The 17,888-nt window shown below is 36.4% G+C and overlaps 2 protein-coding genes across 2 annotated transcripts; one reads left to right on the forward strand and one right to left on the reverse strand.

Annotated features, from left to right (window-relative positions):
- Positions 1-7,150: 7,150 nt before the first annotated feature.
- LOC110115219 lies at positions 7,151-8,212 on the reverse strand. Its single transcript, XM_020848392.2, has 3 exons — positions 8,111-8,212; positions 7,695-8,011; positions 7,151-7,299 (listed from the first exon to the last, which is right to left on the reverse strand). The coding sequence occupies exons 1-3, from the start codon at positions 8,126-8,128 to the stop codon at positions 7,239-7,241; spliced, it is 396 nt and encodes a 131-aa protein (XP_020704051.1). The 5' UTR covers positions 8,129-8,212; the 3' UTR covers positions 7,151-7,238.
- Positions 8,213-15,771: 7,559 nt separating this feature from the next.
- LOC110115216 lies at positions 15,772-16,281 on the forward strand. The gene has a single exon (XM_020848389.1). The coding sequence runs from the start codon at positions 15,772-15,774 to the stop codon at positions 16,279-16,281; it is 510 nt and encodes a 169-aa protein (XP_020704048.1).
- The last annotated feature ends 1,607 nt before the right edge of the window (positions 16,282-17,888 follow it).

The following is a 17,888-nucleotide window of genomic DNA, read 5'->3' on the forward strand; positions in this document are numbered from 1 at the left end:
AGGGCCTAAAGTGGTGGTCTGGTGGAGTAACAGTGTTAGGCGGGGGTCCCGCGGAGGTGAGGGCCTCAAGTGGTGATCCGGAGGAACAACGACATCAGGCAGTGGTCCAGCGGAGGTAAGGGCCTTAAGCAGTGGTCCGACGGAAGTCCGACGGTGGTCGAGGAGGAGCTTCTTCCTTCTCTTCTCCTCTTCTCTTCTTGCTCCGGTCCCCCTCTCAAGAGAAATGAGGGGTCTATTTATAGATTTTCTGGAGTGGCATGGCCCATAAATAGGTGAGAGATCAAGGGTAAATGGGGAGTGGTTTTGATGGACGGCCGATATTGAATCCCTTGATCATGCACCGTTCGTCAGACAATATAAGGCCTTAATGATGTAGGAATTCGATGATCTTGGAGTCGTTGGATTTGTCTTGTCGAGCCGCTCGATTCAACTATAAGAACGTCATGTTTGGAAAAAATTTGGTAACACAGATTGTAGTTTGAACCTTCCAACAGCTCTTCGGGTCCTTGATTTGTACTCATTTGGGCTCGGATTTAGTCGAATTTGGTGTCGTTGGGTTCGTATTTCTGAGACGCATAGTTCGACTGTAAGATTGCTGAAATCGGAGTTCGGATGGTTCCAATTTTAATTTTGGAAGCTTCCAACTTGATTTTGCATCGAGATTTATGCCCGATAAAAATAAATTTTTGAGGACGTATCCATTGCCCCCCTATTTTTGCACATCAAAACTCCAAAAAATATTTGTTCCAACCTTTTTCTTTGGCTGAATTTTAAAAAATTGCTTTCCAAAAATTATTATCTTGCTTAAATTTGATCATAGATGCCCACTTGTACTCCAAAAGTGTCAAAATCGAATCCGGAATGTCAGAAAACTTGTCTGGAAACTTTAAAAACGTCTGATTTGGACCGTCTGAAACAAAAATTGGAGCCCAGTCACGTGTTGGTGACCAAACCGACCGGCCGTCCGGTTGGCCATCGGCAGCCGCCGCCGCCGGCAGTCCATGCTGAGGCGTGGGCAAAGGGGCGCACCATTAGGGGCAGTCGGCATTTGCTGGCTGCATTTATTAAAAAAAAAGTTTTTTTTTTTTGGAACTATAGCAGTTTTTAAAACCGCCATCCAGGCGATTTTGCCGAAACCACCATGGTAGTTTTTTATTTTATTTTTTTTCAAAAGATAGAGAGAGAACGAGAGCCCTTATTATTTCTTATTTTTTATTTTTTTTTCTCTTCCATAACTCCCCCAACTTCTCCAACTCCTCCAACCTCCCTCTCTCGCCTATAAATACCCCCCTAGGGGATATGAAATTCTGCACATTCTTTTGTCCCTCTATTCTTACAATTGAGACTTTCCCTTGGTCCTCTAAGGCCCCTCTCTTTGCAAGGAAGTCCGGAGATGCCCCCTTCTCCCTCTATTCTAGTTCTTTCATTTGAGGCCTTCCCTCGGGCCTTACACAAGCGACATCCCCTATACAGGCATGGGATCCCTCTCTACAAGAAGAAGATTTCTTCTTCTTCTTAAGATGAGGCCTTCCCCTTGCCATGTACGGGTGGTATCCCCCGTCCTAGCCCAGGGTCCCACATTGACTAGGAGTCCTCTCATCATTCTTTAAGAGATCCTGCGGAGGTCCAATGTTAGTTGGTTGACGATGGAGGTCGGAGAGACCGTTGTATGGAGGGAGGTTGAAATGACAAGCATAAATCTGGCGTCAGGTAGGAGTCTAACAACGGATAGAAATGTGACTAAAGGTGGAAATTTGGCGCGAGTAGAATTCTGACGTCGGGGAGAAGTATGATGATGGGTAGAAATTCAACGTCGGGTAGAATCCCGACGAATATATGTCCGTCGATAAGCAGGAGTTCAACATCGGGTAGAAGTACGGCGACGGGTAGAAATACGACATTAAATAGCGATGAAAGTCCACCAACGGGAAGAAGTCCGACGATGGGTAGTAATCTGACAGCAGGTAAATGTCTGACGTCCTGTAGAAGTACGGCGTCTGGTAGAACTACAATGTCGAGTAGAAGTACAACGTCGAGTAGAAGACTGACGAAAGTCCATCGATAGACAGAAGTCCAACGACGGGAGGAAGCTCTGCGTTAGGCAGAATCCCAACGAAAGTCCGATGACGGGGAGAATTCCAAGATCATGTAGAAGTTCAACGATGGGAGGAAGCTCTGTATCGGGTAGAAATTTAACTTTGTAGAGAAGTCCGATGGAAGTTCATTGACGGCATTTTGGCGATGTTAACCAAAGATGTAAGACCTATCCGAGCTTGTATGTCAGAGCCTTTACTCAATGATGTTAACCAGTTTGAAAGAGGTTAAAATGATCCACCAAAGATGTAAGACTTATTCAAGGCTGTATGTCAGAGCCTTGCTCGATGATGTTAACTTGTGTAAAAGATGTTCAGAAAATTCATCAAAGATATAAGACCTATCCAAGGTTGTATGTCAGAGCCATGCTTGATAACATTAACCTGTGTGCAAGAGGTCTAAAGAATCCACCAAGGATGTAAGACCTATCCGAGATTGTATGTCAGTGCCTTTGCTCGATGATGTTAACCTATGTGGAGAGGTCGAGAGAATCCACCAAGAATATAAGACATATATGAGGTTGTATGTCAGAGCTCTGCTCGATGACTTTAACCTGTGTGGAAGAGGTCAAGAGAATCCACCAGGGATGTAGAACCTATCTGAGGTTGTATGTCAAAGCCTTTGCTCGATGATGTTAACCTGTGTGGAAGAGGTTGAGAGAATCCATCAGGGATGTAAGACCTATCCGAGGTTGTATGTCAAAGCCCTGCTCGATGACGTTAACTTATGTGGAAGATGTTTAGCGAATTCATCAAAGATATAAGACATATCTGAGGTTGTATGTCAGAGCCATGCTCGATGACATTAATATGTGTGGAAGAGGTCTAAAGAATCCACCAAGGATGTAAGACCTATCTGAGGTTGTATGTCAGAGCCTTTACTCGATGATGTTAACATGTGTGGAATAGGTCGAGAGAATCCACCAAGGATGTAAGACCTATATGAGGGTGTATGTCAGATGTCTGCTCAATGACGTTAACCTGTGTGGAAGAGGTCAAGTGAATCCACCAGGGATGTAGGACCTATCCGAGGTTGTATGTCAGAACCTTTGCTCGATGACGTTAACCTGTGTGGAAGAGGTCGAGAGAATCCACCTGAGATATAAAACCTATCCGAGGTTGTATGTCAGAGCTCTATTCGTTGACGTTAACCTGTGTGGAATTGGTCGAGAGAATTCACCAAGGATGTAAGATCTTTTTGAGGTTGTATGTCAGAGCCTTTGCTCAGTGATGTTAACCTATGTGGAAGAGGTCGAGAGAATCCATCAAAGATATAAGGCCTATCCAAGGTTGTATGTCAGATTCTTTGCTCGATAATGTTAACCTGTATGGAATAGGTTGAGAGAATCCACCAGGAATGTAAGTCTTATCCGAGGTTGTATGTCAGAGCTCTGCTCGATAACATTAACCTGTGTGGAAGAGGTCGAGAGAATTCACCAAGGATGTAAGATCATTCTAAGGTTGTATGACAGAGCCTTTGTTCGATAACGTTAATCTGTGTGGAAGAGGTCGATAGAATCCACTAAGGAAGTAAGACCGATCCAAGGTTGTATGTCAGAGCCTTTGCTCGATGACATTAACTTGCGTGGAAGAGGTCGAGAGAATCTACCAATGATGTAGGACCTATCCATGGTTGTATGTCAGAGCCTTTGTTCGTTGATGTTAACCTGTATGGAAGAGGTTGAGCGAATCCACCAAGGATGTATGACCTATCCAAGGTTGTATGTCAGAGCCTTTGCTCGATGACATTAACCTGTGTGGAAGAGGTCGAATCGAATCCCCCTGGGATTGATTTTTCCTTGATTGGGAGGGGGCAAACGCCGCATGTATCCCAAATCAAAGGTAAATAAGGGTCTATCTTTAGACCGTTACTCCCTTTTTGAGGTCGAGATATAGACCTTGCCCAAGGAGTATAAGTCCTATAGCAGACTGTATTACAGGACTGTATAAAGCTTATAATTGATTGAAAGTATTATTGCATTTTCTAGAATTTTTCTAAAATATCATCTTGATATTGAAAGCATTGGAGGGATCTTCTTAATCATAGTTGGAGTCAAGGTTGCCCCTCAGTCCTGATCTGAACCCCATGAAATTGATGCAACAATAGCTGAAGTCAGGAAGTTGACATGAACAACCTTTTGAGGTTGGAGCAAAAATTTCCCCCTAGTTGGGAACCATGTTCTCACGGATGGCGCCAAACTGTTGCATCCTGGAATATTCACAGAGGTAGAGAAATATATAGTTTATTGTCTTAGCATTGTACGAAGATCCAGCACACAATCAGATAACAGAGAGTGTGTGGTGTTTATAAGAGACACAAGAGTTTTTACGTGGAAACCCCTTAAAAAGGGGAAAAACCATGCATGAGGCCTGTCCCATTTTGAATAAATCCACTAGTATTTACAGTCGATTACAAATGAGGCCTTTTCTTGGGAGAAGGCATTGAATTGATGTTACAAATGTACATCATATAGAGCACATTACATGGTGGGAGTTACATAGACATGTTTGTTTTGTCGACTTGACCATAGTCGATAAATAGGAGGCCGGAAAGACCGTTGTCTGGTGATGGAGGTCGAAAGGACCATAGTAGGTGATGCAGGTCGTAAGGATCGTAGTCGATAGAAGACATGGGTCTGAAAGACCGTAGTTGATAGGAGACTGGGGTCAGAAAGATTATTTTCTGGCAATGAAGGTCGGAAGGACCATAGTCGGCAGGAGACCAGTGTCAGAAAGACCGTTGTCTGTCGATGGAGGTGTGAAGCACCATTGTAGATGATAGAGGTCAGAAAGACCATAGTCGGCAGGAGACCGGGGTCAGAAAAATCGTTGTTTGTTGATAGAGGTCGAAAGGACCATAGTAAGCAACGGAGGTCATAAGGACCGTATTCGGAAGGAGACCGGGGTCAGAAAGACCATTGTAGTAGGGCGGTACTCTGACAGAACTTTAGGCGTTAAGTGGTGGCCTAGTAGAAGTCCGGGCCTCGAGTGGTGGTCTAAGAGAAGTCCGGGCCTCAGGTAGTAGTCCAGCAGAAGTCCGAGCCACAAGTGGTGGCCTAGTGGAGCAAAAGGCCTCAACTTGTGGTCCGACGGAGCAACGGCGTTAGGCGGTGGTCCGGCGGGGGCGAGGGCCTCAAGTGGTGGTCCGGCAGAGCAACGACGTCAGACGATGGTTAGGCAAAGGCGAAGGCCTTAGGTGGTGGTCCGCCGAAACAACGACGTCATGCGGTGGTTCGGTAGAGGTGAGGGCCTCAAGTGGTGGTCCGACGGAGTAACGGCGTCAGGCGGTGGTCTAGTAGAGGTGAGGGCCTCATGCGGTGATCCAGTGGAAGTCTGGCGGTGCTCCGGCAGTGATCGAGGAGGAGCTTCTTCCTTCTCCTCTTCTCTTCTTGCTCCGGTCCTCTCAAGAGAATTGAGAGGTCTATTTATAGATTTTTTGGAGTGGCGTGGCCTGTAAATAGGTGAGAGATCAAGGTAAATGGGGAGTGCTTGGATGGACGGCAGATATTGAATCCCTTGATCATGCAGTGTTTGTCAGATAATAGAAGGCCTTAATGATGTCGGAATTCGGTGATCTTGAGCTCGTTGGATTCGTCTCGTCGAGCCTGCTGGTTCTTCTCGGGAATTTTCGGCTATTCTGTTCGATTTGCTGTTTCGTGTGGCTAAGATCAATGATGTGGTCGGGGCTCGCGTCCCGGTCGTTTTTGCTGGTGGAAACCGTAGGTGTGGATTTTCGTGTTCGTTCGGTGGAACATTTTCTACATTTTACTGGAGGGTCCATGCGTGACGTCTTGGACGCTGGAAGCCTTGACTATTTACTGAGCTCGCTTTTAGTTGCACTCCCCTCTGTTGTTTGGTCTGTTCTTTTCTTCGTTTATTTTTGTTTATGCGGCTGTAACCTCTTGTTGTTTTATTAATATATATATATTTTGTCTTATATATATATATATATATATATATATATATAGCTAAATGAGTTTTATATCGTTTTTATACCTTTATACATGTTTAGGGAGTATTAGCTGCAAATGAAAATAAGCTAAGCATTTCTTATTGAGGGAGAGACTAAGGCTCCGCTTGGGACCGCTTTCTAGTTGCTTCTAACAGCAACTTTCTAGTTAATTTTTTTTTACTTTTATACTAAAAATTTATTTTAAGAAGCAATTAGAAAGCCATCCCAAACGAAGCCTAAAGCTTCGTTCCAAACCAACAAGAAAGCCGTTCCAAACGAAGCCTAAGCCTTGTTTATTGTGATGGAGGTCCATGTCCTAATCTCATATTTTATGGATTCTCTTGTGAACTCAAATTATCATTTTTCATTCTCTCCGAACAAAAAGCTTGTTACAATAAAGATTTTTGATAACCAAAGTTTATGTAATTTATATTTGCACTGCTTGAATACAAAGAGCCGAAACTATTTTACATTGTTTAAATCTCAATTTGATGCCATTTAATTTCTTACTAAAAATTAATCACTTTTAAGAACCAACTTTTTCTAATTTTATTTTTAGAAAAAACAATTACAATTTTATATGATACCAACTTCTTTCATGTAGAAAAAAAAAAGTTTTAATTATTAATAACAACTTTAAAAGCTACTTCGTTTGGAACCCCGTTTTTTACTAGTATTTTTAAAATAGCTTAAGAAAACGGTCATAAATGAAGCATATATTAAATGGTATTGAAATTCTTGATTTTTATTGTTTGATAAGATCTAACTTGATTTCTAAATAAATCTTATTCAAAAATTTCAATCAAATATGAATAGAAAGACAATTTGTGAACAGATTTGTAAGAGCACACAACTTTCTTTTTTCTTAATAGTTTGAAAAATAAATTACAAATTGACAAAGTTCTTGATATTTTAATTGAGAGTCTAAACTCTTTGGGGCAATTTTTTAATTTTTTTTTTAAATAATTTTTTCAACACAAAAATTTTAAATTTATAATTAAAATTTATTTGAAAAAGTCTTTATCAACAGAATAAGATGGGCTATGATAATATAACCTTTAATAAACAAACATCTTGCAGTGCAGAGCGCACTGCTTGCGTTCAGAACAACAAACTTAGGAAAATAAAAAAGGGGCAAATTTCATCAATATTTACAGCCACGCCACCAAACTACTTCCTCGTCAGTGCGCACTTCAGGGAACATTCGGCTTCGGTTCCACACCAACCGACTTCAAACTCTCTACGCGAGGAGATCTAAAAAAAAAAAAAACAATAATTAGTTATATAAATAAAAAACACTAATAAAAATTAAAAAAAGATTATAGTAATTAAAATTTAATCATAACGAGTTTTATAGATTTCGCATTTCTTTTAAGATAACCAAAAATAAGAATTTAATTTGTTCGAAACTTTTTATTTCAATGAATTTAGACGAAATTCAGGGCAACATTTTTTTCATATATTATATTTATTTCAAACATTTAGATGAAATTCTTTTATAAAAAAAATATTTTACAAATTTAACCCTAAAAGGCCATTTTTACAAAAATATTTAATTTTTTTATAAAAAGATTAAATAGAAAAAGAAAGGAAAAAAGGCCTTAGTTAAAAATATTCTTCGTCAACAGATGTGATGAGAAGAAGAATACTTAAAATCTCGAGTGGGATCAGAGATCCCCGCACGAACGGCATCGAAGTCCTGCATGTTAGCGACCTTGCGAAAAATTGAGTGTTTGACATAGCGTTTGGCTTCTTCGGCCACGCGTTCAGGCTCTTCTACTTCTGCCACTATCTCCCTCCTCTTCTTATTGACCCGCACCGAGGGCGAGTTGCAGAGCTGCTCTTGAACCGTATAAGCGCCCAGCGATGTCGATACTAAGATCATTCCCAGTGCCACATACACCGGCATGAACTCCCCTCGCGGCAGAGCCTTTGTCTTTGCCCGCGCAGATCTCAGCCAGTAGTCCTGTAATCATGGCGACAGCAATTAGTGTTGATCGATTCCGATTTCAAAAAATTATAAAAATCTCAACTACAATTAGTAAGAGAGCGAGAGAGAAATTACAGCGATTCTTGACGCCATTATTGAATTTGAATTCTGAAGGTGAATTGTTTGTGAATTTTTCCGATGAAGCTCAGTTTAGAGCTGTTATATGCGGGCTCCGAGAATGGGAGAGAAGGGATGATGACGTGGCGGAATAGAGTGGAGTAAAAGACACGTGGCAAGGATGTAATACGGCAAGCTTTGGAGAAGGCGCTGGAAGAGGCACGTACTTTATCGAAGTTTGCTGTTAGTAAAAACAACCTCCGCGTGGCTGTAGAACCGAAGAGGAAAGCCGGAAAGGGTTTATCTTTAATTTTTTTTTTTTTCTATTTTGACTTCATTAAATTTGGACCGGATGTGAATCGGTCGAACGGGATGAGAAATTTTTTTTTTTTGGGTGAAAAATTAGGGATGATAAAATTGAATTCGACGTGATAGGTCTTGCTTTAAATGATTAATGAGTAGTATTATTTTGTTCAATTTGTACATAATTTTTTATTAACAGTTTTAAACTGTGTTTTAAGTTTATTTATTAAAAAAATTTTGAATTTGAATTTAATTAATTTTTAATTGAGTTTAAATGATTTAAAAAAAAATAATTATATAGGTGATGATAAGTTTACTCATGATTTTGGTGAAAAGTGAGAGAAATAACTTAATATTATATTTTTATATATTATTTGGTTGTCAAATTTTAATGGTTTTGACAAAAATTTGCTGTGAAATATAATATGTTATCAAATTCAGCTAATTATGTGAGAATATTTTAAAAATCAAAGTAAATATCATTAAAAAAAAAAAACACTCAAAGGGTAGCCAATAGATGTAATGGTTGCCAATGTGACATTTCTTGTTGCCAATTTAAAGGGTTTAGGTTGAGAAATTAAATTTAGGTTGAGAGACTAAAAGTAAAAGACAAAGCTTCCATGAGCCCTAACTCCCTTATTCTCTCTATCAGATGATTCCATCCTTTTAAGGTTTTTGTTCATCGCTCATTCTCAATGTCTTCTCTCAATCTCTTATCTTATCTTTACCTCTTAGAATCTTCTATATCGGATTCCATACACAATAATAAAAATGTCAAAAGTTTGTCATGGTCTTCACTTCTAGCTACCACCTCTCTCTTTATCAATAATAATAAGTATAAAAAGTTAGATTACCGCTCCAGTTTCAAAAAGCTTCCTAGCAACTAAGGAATATAAATTGTATCTAAAATTTTTAATAGTCATGCAAATAACTATTACTTCAGCTAGAAGTTTTCTGGCTGCATTAATCTTCGTGAATATATGAGTGATCATTGTCGAAAAGCATCTGCAATATTTTACACTTCATGCACCTTTCATTTCTTTTTTGGCAAAGGCGATTGTGGCCATGTTTCTTCAAAAAGAACGATCACTAATGCCATGTTTTTTTACGAAGATCCTACTTGATTATTTTGATGAGAATAACAATAAGATGAAGAGGAAAATAAAAACCCATTCGTGTCGATGTAGATTCACCCAAAAAAAAATTAAATATAGAAAATCTTGTATCAAATACTAATTGAATTTATTTTTTAAATCGCCTATGTCGATCTCAATCCCGGATGAAAAAAGTTGAGGAAAAATTTAAAATAATTAATTTAGCACCACTGCTACTACTCCTTTCATGTTTGATATGCAATCAAAGATCCTATATATGTCATTTATTTTAAATGGCACATATAATGAGAAACAAATATGACAAAACGTATGAATCAAGATCAAAGATAATTTTGATTGAACAACAAAAAAGACACCTTCTATGCAAAAAGTAGCTTGCAAGCATTCATGCACTAGTATTGTTTCATACTTATAAATTCATGGTGGTAGAGTGAGAGCTTTTCATCTTAGTGATGCACGGATATCTAACACACAAATAGATAGTTGAAAGAGTAAATGAACATAATTTTTTTTTTTTATGTGGAAAACCCAAAAAAGAAAAAACCATGTGGCTTTCCCTAGGTGAGAAGATTCCACAATACTTGAGTGAGTTAGTGTCACAAACCAACCGACCAGGATAGGTTCTATCGTCTTGAGCTGTGATAGGTAAATCCCAAAATCTAGTTTTGAAATTATTTCAGATTTATACCAATATTCATTGAAATAAACTACAGACTACAGAGCTACTAAAACATTCATATACTGAAATAAAATTCATTCACAAAGTTTCTTTCATTTTATCAAAATAAATATCAACACTACAGTATATGACTACGTGCAAGAGCTACATAATTGAATGTTTAACTAACCATAGCTGTACAAAAATTAAAAAAGCAAAATACCTATGACTTTAGACATGATCTTGAACTGCTAGTGTACAATCTCCTTCCCCTTCCCAGTTCTTAAAAAATAGAATCAAAGTCACAAAGAGCTATACCAGCTTAGCAAGCCTTACAAACCAATCTAAGATTTCAATATTTTCTTTTATCAAATATTTTATTAAATATTTAAAGCTAGTTCAATGCAATTTAAATAAATCATTATATTGAGAGATGTAATAAATACATAACAGTAATTCCCTGATTTAAATAATAATACTGAATAAATAAATAAATTAAATTTTATATCACATAGTAGTTCATATCACATTTTCCGGACCTAGACAAAATCTCAAAAGATTCTAACCCCTTATGACTCTTTTTTTGTTTGTGCTTATAGCACCAGACATATCTTTGCCTCAGACAAAATCTCAAATGATTATGTCCCCTTATATCTCCCAGTAATTCCTTGACATAGATAGAATCTCATAAGATTTTGGCCTATTATGGCTCACAACAAAAATAATTTAATCACATATGCACATATATCATCACATTATAACTTTTAAAGAGTAATTGATCGTGTATCAAAATTTTACAGTATTGTATAACAGTATATAATAGAAAATCCAACTAGACAAAAATGCTCATTTTTTAAAAATTAATCAATGACTACGAATTGTGTAAAATGATGTTTTAAGACTTTTATTGTACTAAAGCACTACTTTTTAACATCCATATAATTTTTTATTCAATAAAAATCCCGCAAATTTCATAACCTTCATTGAAATTTTTTTAGAAAATATTTAAAATGTGCATAATCATAATCCTTATAACATATAAAAAGTTACGAGGTGAAAGTTTTACCTGTGCAAATTTATCCCTATTTTTCGCTAATGGATACAACATTTTAATCAAAATATTAGCTAAAAATTGCACATTTTTGAAAATTGAGGTAAGCATAATGTGTCTTTCCTCGATACAAACTATTTTTCTAACAATGGAGTGAAACTCCTATGCGTGCTGACCTTATATGACTTTACTTTGCCCCATTAAAGGAGAAGGATAAAAAATTAATGAATATATATATATATATATATATATATATAAAAAAAATTGAATTTAAATTAATCATACTATACAATCCACATCATGTAGGATGATTAATAGAAATCAAGATTATTTTTGCCAATCACAAATTAAACAATATTTTAAAATTCAAAATATGACCTAAACATACAATATGATACTAATTATAATGTAGGATCATATCAAATATTTCCTAATTTAAACCTGTGATTAGGAAATTAAATCAGGAATAATTGATTATTAAGATAATACAGCAGAATGTCTAATTTTTTACAATATATTGATTATTATATGTGGCATATGATTCAAGCAGGTTATTCTGATTCATTTAGAATCTTGAGTAGCATGATAATTGAAACATTATATAGTGAATGGAGTAATAAGGATAGAGATCTAGCATAATTTAATGCAAGATATTTAAACTATTTTTTTCTGTGCACTCAAATCTAAAGATTACATGAGGGTCTCTACCTAAACTACTAGTAAATAAATATGGGATAGGTTATGCATAACTTATGAGGGTATTAGTGAAGTTAAATAGTCTCTATGAAATATTTTGTTAAATGGTTACAAACACTTTTGCATGAAACCTAATGTGGTCATTTTAGATATATACATTGGGTTTACAAAGATAATGACATTTATGCATGTACTAGGTAGAGAACTATCAAACTCTAAGAAGGTCATCAAAATTTTGTGTTGTCTACCTAGTAGTTATGATGCTAAAGTTACTTCTATATGCAAATCTAAAGATTTCAATGTTTGTTCTATTGATAATTTTCTTGCCTCACTCATTACTTATGATCAAAGCATGAATAAAATATCGCTTAATACATGTGATAGGATGAATGACAGAGCAATAGCATTAAAAGCCAATAATTCTAAGAGTGATAACTCTGTAGCTGAAGTAGATGATGACATGGCACTGATGACCTGACAATTTAAAAGCTTTCTAGGGTGAAAGAAAAAATGTCATTAATAATGGAACAAAGGTAAACCAAGTAGAAATTCAAAAGTTTCAAATAACATTGTATGCTTTGAATACAGGAAGCTAAGACACTTAATGTCTGACTACCCCAATATGAAAACTCACTCAACTAAGGAGAAGAGTGAAGAGAAAGCTAACTTCGAATAGGGGAAGCCAAAGACACAAAAAGGCTTTTTTGGTAAACTCTACCCCAATTCATAATAACACAAAATGGATGAGGTAACAAACCTATGTCTTATGGTAAATGATAGTATTGACCATTATAATCAAGATGATGTATGTCAACTATCCTATAATTAGCTCTTTATTATTTAAAAAAAATCCACTAATCATATAGAAATTAAAGAAAATATAATACATAGTGGTTTGAACTTAAATTTTTTTAAATTTGAAAAATAACATGATAGTATTAAAGATGAACATATTCTATTAAATAGGGAGCATACATATTTATTAGATGAATTTGATGAACTTAAGAAGAAGCATGTTAAATTAAGCAAAGTACATGAATCCTTGACGTTTGAGAATACTGATTTAGAAGAATCATACAAATAATAAAAAATTTGTGCAATTGAATTAGACTCTAGTGAGCATGCATTGAAACTTAAAGTTGTAAGATTCAAGAGTGCAAATGAGTTTATAAATAAAAAAGTTTATGTACTTCAAATCAATATACCACCCAAATACTACCACAATGGTATAACCCCAAATCATAGTATGCATCATTTCATATCCTTAGAAGTAGGCACTACCCCTCATATTGATCAGTGAATCCATTCCTTGGTAGGTGTTATTCTTGTGGCATGCTAAGACACATAGCCCACACTTGCACTATATACCGTATGACACATCTTATATGGAGGCTTAAACTAAATGCATAATAGCATAACATGCATGTATCTCATCCACTAAAGCATAAGGTGGAACCCAAACTCACATGGGTTCCCTAACCTAATATATGATGATATTATAGGGGTGATCTCACAAAAGACCTATATAAAGCATATGGTACTTGGATAGAGGATGCCTAAGACCCATAAAAGGAGACTTAAGGTAATTCATCACACTGGAGGCCAAGGTAGGAGGCAAGGTAACACTAAGAGATAACATTACTATTGTAAATTTGATTCCAAGTCTAATAAATGAGTCCTCTTAGTTTATTCCTTTGTAGGTAAAGCCTATATGATCTTTAATAAGAGGACCTTAGTTATAAAAGAGTTAATGCATATGGTATTTGATGAATTTGATAGATCAAAGGAGCCTAGGTTAGAATAAGAAGAAGAAGAAGAAGAAGAAGAAGAAGAAGAAGATGTAGAGGTTACCTAAGAAATTGAATCCATTAACCTAAGAAATAAAGAAGAACCTCAGGAGAAATTGCCTAAAGAATGGAGATATTTATCTAGTCATCCTAGAAAACTCATCTTAGGATATCCATTTGTAGGAGTTAGAACTAGGCATGGACTTAAAAGAAGGTTTGTCATTTTGTATTCATCTTTATGGTAGAACCCGTTAGTGTAGATCAAGCCCTATTTAATGATATTTGTATCCTTTCTATGCAAGAAGAGTTTAACAAATTTTTCAAGAATGATGTATGTGAGTTGATTAATAGATCTAAGGATAAGAGTGTTGTAGGAACTAAGTAGGTATTTAAGAATAAGTTTAATGACACTATAGTAGTGATTAGGAATAAGGCTAGCTCAATAGCTAAAGGGTGCAGTCAAAATGAAGGGTGATTTTGAGAAGACTTTTTCCCCTGTAACTAGGTTAGACGCCATTAGAGTTCTACTCGTGTTTGCATATTTTAGAAGCTTGAAACTACATCAGATGGATGTTAAAAGTGCCTATCAAATATGATAATTAAGGAAGATGTCTATATAGAACAATAATTTGGATTAGAAAATTTAACCTTTCCTAATCATATTTATAAATTGAAAAAGACATTATATGGACTTAAGCAATCTCATAGAGCTTGGTATGCGAAACTTACACATTTCTCTTAGTTAGATCCTTTATTATTTTTTTTTGAAGATTGCAACTTTGCATTGATAAAACTTAGTACATCCTATTAAAAGAAACACAACTATCACATTCCTTCTTTAATAACATAAATAAAGAAGAAGGAATGGATTTAGAAATAAAAGGGTGCCAAACAAAAGAACTAACTAAAGAAAATTTGGCACATAAATCTACCGCTTTATTTGCCTCTCTAGATACATGATGAAAAAGTACATTATTAAAATCATTAAGAAAGAATAACTCTTTATTTTAAAATTATCTTGCTGCCATTTTAATGTCCTCATTGAATCTTGAAGCCTGTTGATGATGTTTTTGATATCATCTTCAATCACAACACCCTTGCATTGAATCATCCAATCATGGAGGTATTCTAATATAAACTTCATGGCCTCTAATTCCACTTAGAATATATCCGAATGATATAAATGTTTACCATATGCCAAGATAATCAAGAATTGGTGGAGGAATGGTGTCGGAAGGCCGCCGGACTACCCAAGCATCTCCGACAAGGTCTTCATCAGTTACTAGTGGAGGGATGGCGGTAGAGGGTCATCAGACCCATATATTTCTTGCAAGATCTCCATCCTTTGTCCGCAATAATGCATTTGGTGTGAAGTTGACTGATCGTAAAAATCTTGATTCTAACCATATAGATTTGGAAATCCTGTGAAGGAAATCTCAAGGACCTTTATTGATCAAAGATGTTGTTGAGGAGGCTCCAAGGAAGGTCGTTTATGTGGAAGGAAAAGGTAAATCAATTGCTATAGAAGAACAATTTTCTAAGACTCCTGAAGTAGGTAAGGTAATTTCGGATGTGAACAAGGTAGATCCATCTGCTTCATCATCGGGTATGAAAATTTTTATTAATAGATTTGGGAATTCAAATGCAATCCCTGGACACAGTGTGATAAATGCAAATTCTCCGATTGTAGTTAACAGAAATTCTCATCTTGTTAGTGATGATTCATCTGCCAAGGTTGGTGCGGACAAGGTTTCTATTGAATTTCCTTTGAAGTCTGGGAAGGAAGTGAAGGATAACCTGTGGATTAATAAACCTTACATTAAGATAAACTTTAAAGATGAAGACCATGTCTTAACTGAAGATGGGAAGCAGTGAAGCTGTGTGAGGAAATGGAAGTGGAAAACTCAAATAAACTCTTAAACTCATTGGTGATTAAAGTGTTTGGTAAGGAAATTCCAGCTCACTTGGTGGCATGGGAAGTTAGGAGACAATGGAACATGTTTGGAAAATTTCATTTTGCTTTCCTTGGAAAAGGATGGTTTTTATGTGCCTTTAGTTCTTTTGACTCCATGGAAGCTGTACTATCTGGGGGACCATGGTTTGTAAATGGTCATATAATTGGCATGGAGAGATGGATGCCGAATTTTTTACCTTTGACGATGAAAGTTTTGACTTCACCTATTTGGGTTAGGATGCCCCATCTACCTCTTCATTGTTGGGATGAGAAGAATACAACAAGAATTACTTCTATGATTGGCAATCAACTAATGATGGATGGAAATATGTTTCAATGGGGAAGGAGGGAGTTTGCAAGGGTGTGTATGAGGATTGAGATTGACCAAAGCCTTCCATTAGGTGTTTGGGTGGAAAGTATTTCGGGAAGGTTTTTTCAAAAGGTTGAATATGAAAAAATTTCTTCCTTTTATTTTCAATGTGGTATGATTGGACATGTTAAAGGTGATTCTATCAAAACAAATTCTATCCAGGAAAATGTGAAGCTGTCTAACAGTAATGATGGTTTGGCTTCTGATGTGGGAAAGAAGATTGAGGAAGTTGATGCAGCTTCTTATGGACCATGAGTTCTATTAAATCACAAGAGAAATAGAAGGACAGCTCAAAGAAATACTCTTCCAAAGCCAAATGGAAAGTATGTGAAGAAAACTGTTCTGATCCAGAATAACAAGGATGCTAAGAAGTCTACTGTCCAGAAAGACTTAAACAAGTCAGTTCAGGAAAATGGTAATAAGTATTTTATGGATGCAGATGAAACTCAACTAGAAGAAGGAGAATTCTTACAGGAGCAGAATCATGTAGATGGTATCCAGCCGACTATGAATGTGAAGACCAATGAATTGGTTGTTGTAGAAGCACAGAAGCCTGAAGTTATTATGGGTAATAAACTCAACTCTGAATGTTCTATTCTAGTTACAAATGGTAACAAATTTGAAGTTCTTTGTATGGAAAATGAAATTATGACGGAAGATGAAGTGCTGGAGAGGAACTTGGTGTATGATAAGAGTTTGTTTATTAACTCTTCGGTTGGTATTATTCTGGATGAAGTTGTGACTGAGAAGGAGGAATTTTTTGGTGACATAACTGATTCCAAACTGTCTAAAATAAATGTTGTTAATGGTGAATCAAATAAAGTTAATTTTTCCAAAGAACTTAGGTCCTTAGGACCTATCAAAAATGTAACTCGTGGAAGAGTGTTGGATGGTGGTGATGGAAGGAGGAAGGAGGGTGGTCCCTCTCCAAAAATTCTTTAAATGAATTCCATAGCTTTTTGAAATTGTAGAGGGGTGAAGAAATGTGAGGCCTCTCTATATCTTAAAGACTTCATTAAAGATTACAATGTTATGTTTGTTGGGTTGGTGGAGACAAAAATTAATGACTTTGATAAAGTCTTATTTGGGGAAATTATGGGACCAAATTGGGACTTTTTTCTTGTTCCATCAGTTTGCTTATCTGGAGGGATTATGATCCTTTGGAGAATCGATTTGGCTTCTTTTTTAGTTATTAAAACTTATGATAAATGTGTTATTGGAGAACTAAATGTTTTCAACAAGGCTGTTTGGTTGATAACTACGGTGTGTGGAAGCAAGGAGGTGTATAAGAGGAGGATGCCGTGGGATTGTATTCAGGAAGTTGCTCATAGAAAACTTCTTTCGGTAGTAGGAGGTGATTTCAATTGCATTTTATCCCAGGATGAAAAATGAGGTGGTAGGAAGTTTTTTTTTTCAAAAGGGCAGAAGGAGATGTTAAGCTTCATGAATGAGAATGATTTTCATGATGTAGGCTTTGTTGGACAAAGGTTCACTTGGTGTAACAACAAGAATGGTGGGGGATGAATTTTGGAGAGATTGGATAGGTTCTTGTTGAATACTTTGGCATTGAATTGTTTACAAGTGGCGGTGGTAAGACATTTACCAAGGATTGCTTCTGATCACAGTCCAATTGTGTTAAAGATCTTTGACACTTTTGTAAAGAAGAGGGGACTTCTTAAATTTGAAGATGTTTGGATTTCTTACAAAGCTTCAGCTCATATTATTGCTAACGTGTGGAAGAAAGATTTTAGTGGAGATGAAATGCAAATCCTAAACAAAAAGTGCAAGAAATCCTTAAGGGATTTACTCTATTGGAGTAGAACTAAGCTCAAGGAACTTTCCAAAGACAAAGGAAGGCTAAA

Source organism: Dendrobium catenatum, unplaced genomic scaffold, assembly GCF_001605985.2.
Source record: "Dendrobium catenatum unplaced genomic scaffold, ASM160598v2 fragScaff_scaffold_1178, whole genome shotgun sequence".
NCBI classification, from domain to species: Eukaryota; Viridiplantae; Streptophyta; class Magnoliopsida; order Asparagales; family Orchidaceae; genus Dendrobium; species Dendrobium catenatum.

What these genes read in the sequence shown, in the direction of transcription:
- LOC110115216 (XM_020848389.1), top strand. Translation starts at nt 15,772, where the DNA reads ATGGAAGCTGTACTATCTGGGGGACCATGGTTTGTAAATGGTCATATA.
- LOC110115219 (XM_020848392.2), bottom strand. An exon ending in GATCCCACTCGAGATTTTAA is followed by an intron (nt 7,300 to 7,694) that starts GTATTCTTCTTC and finishes TTTTTTTTTTAG; the next exon opens with ATCTCCTCGCGTAGAGAGTT.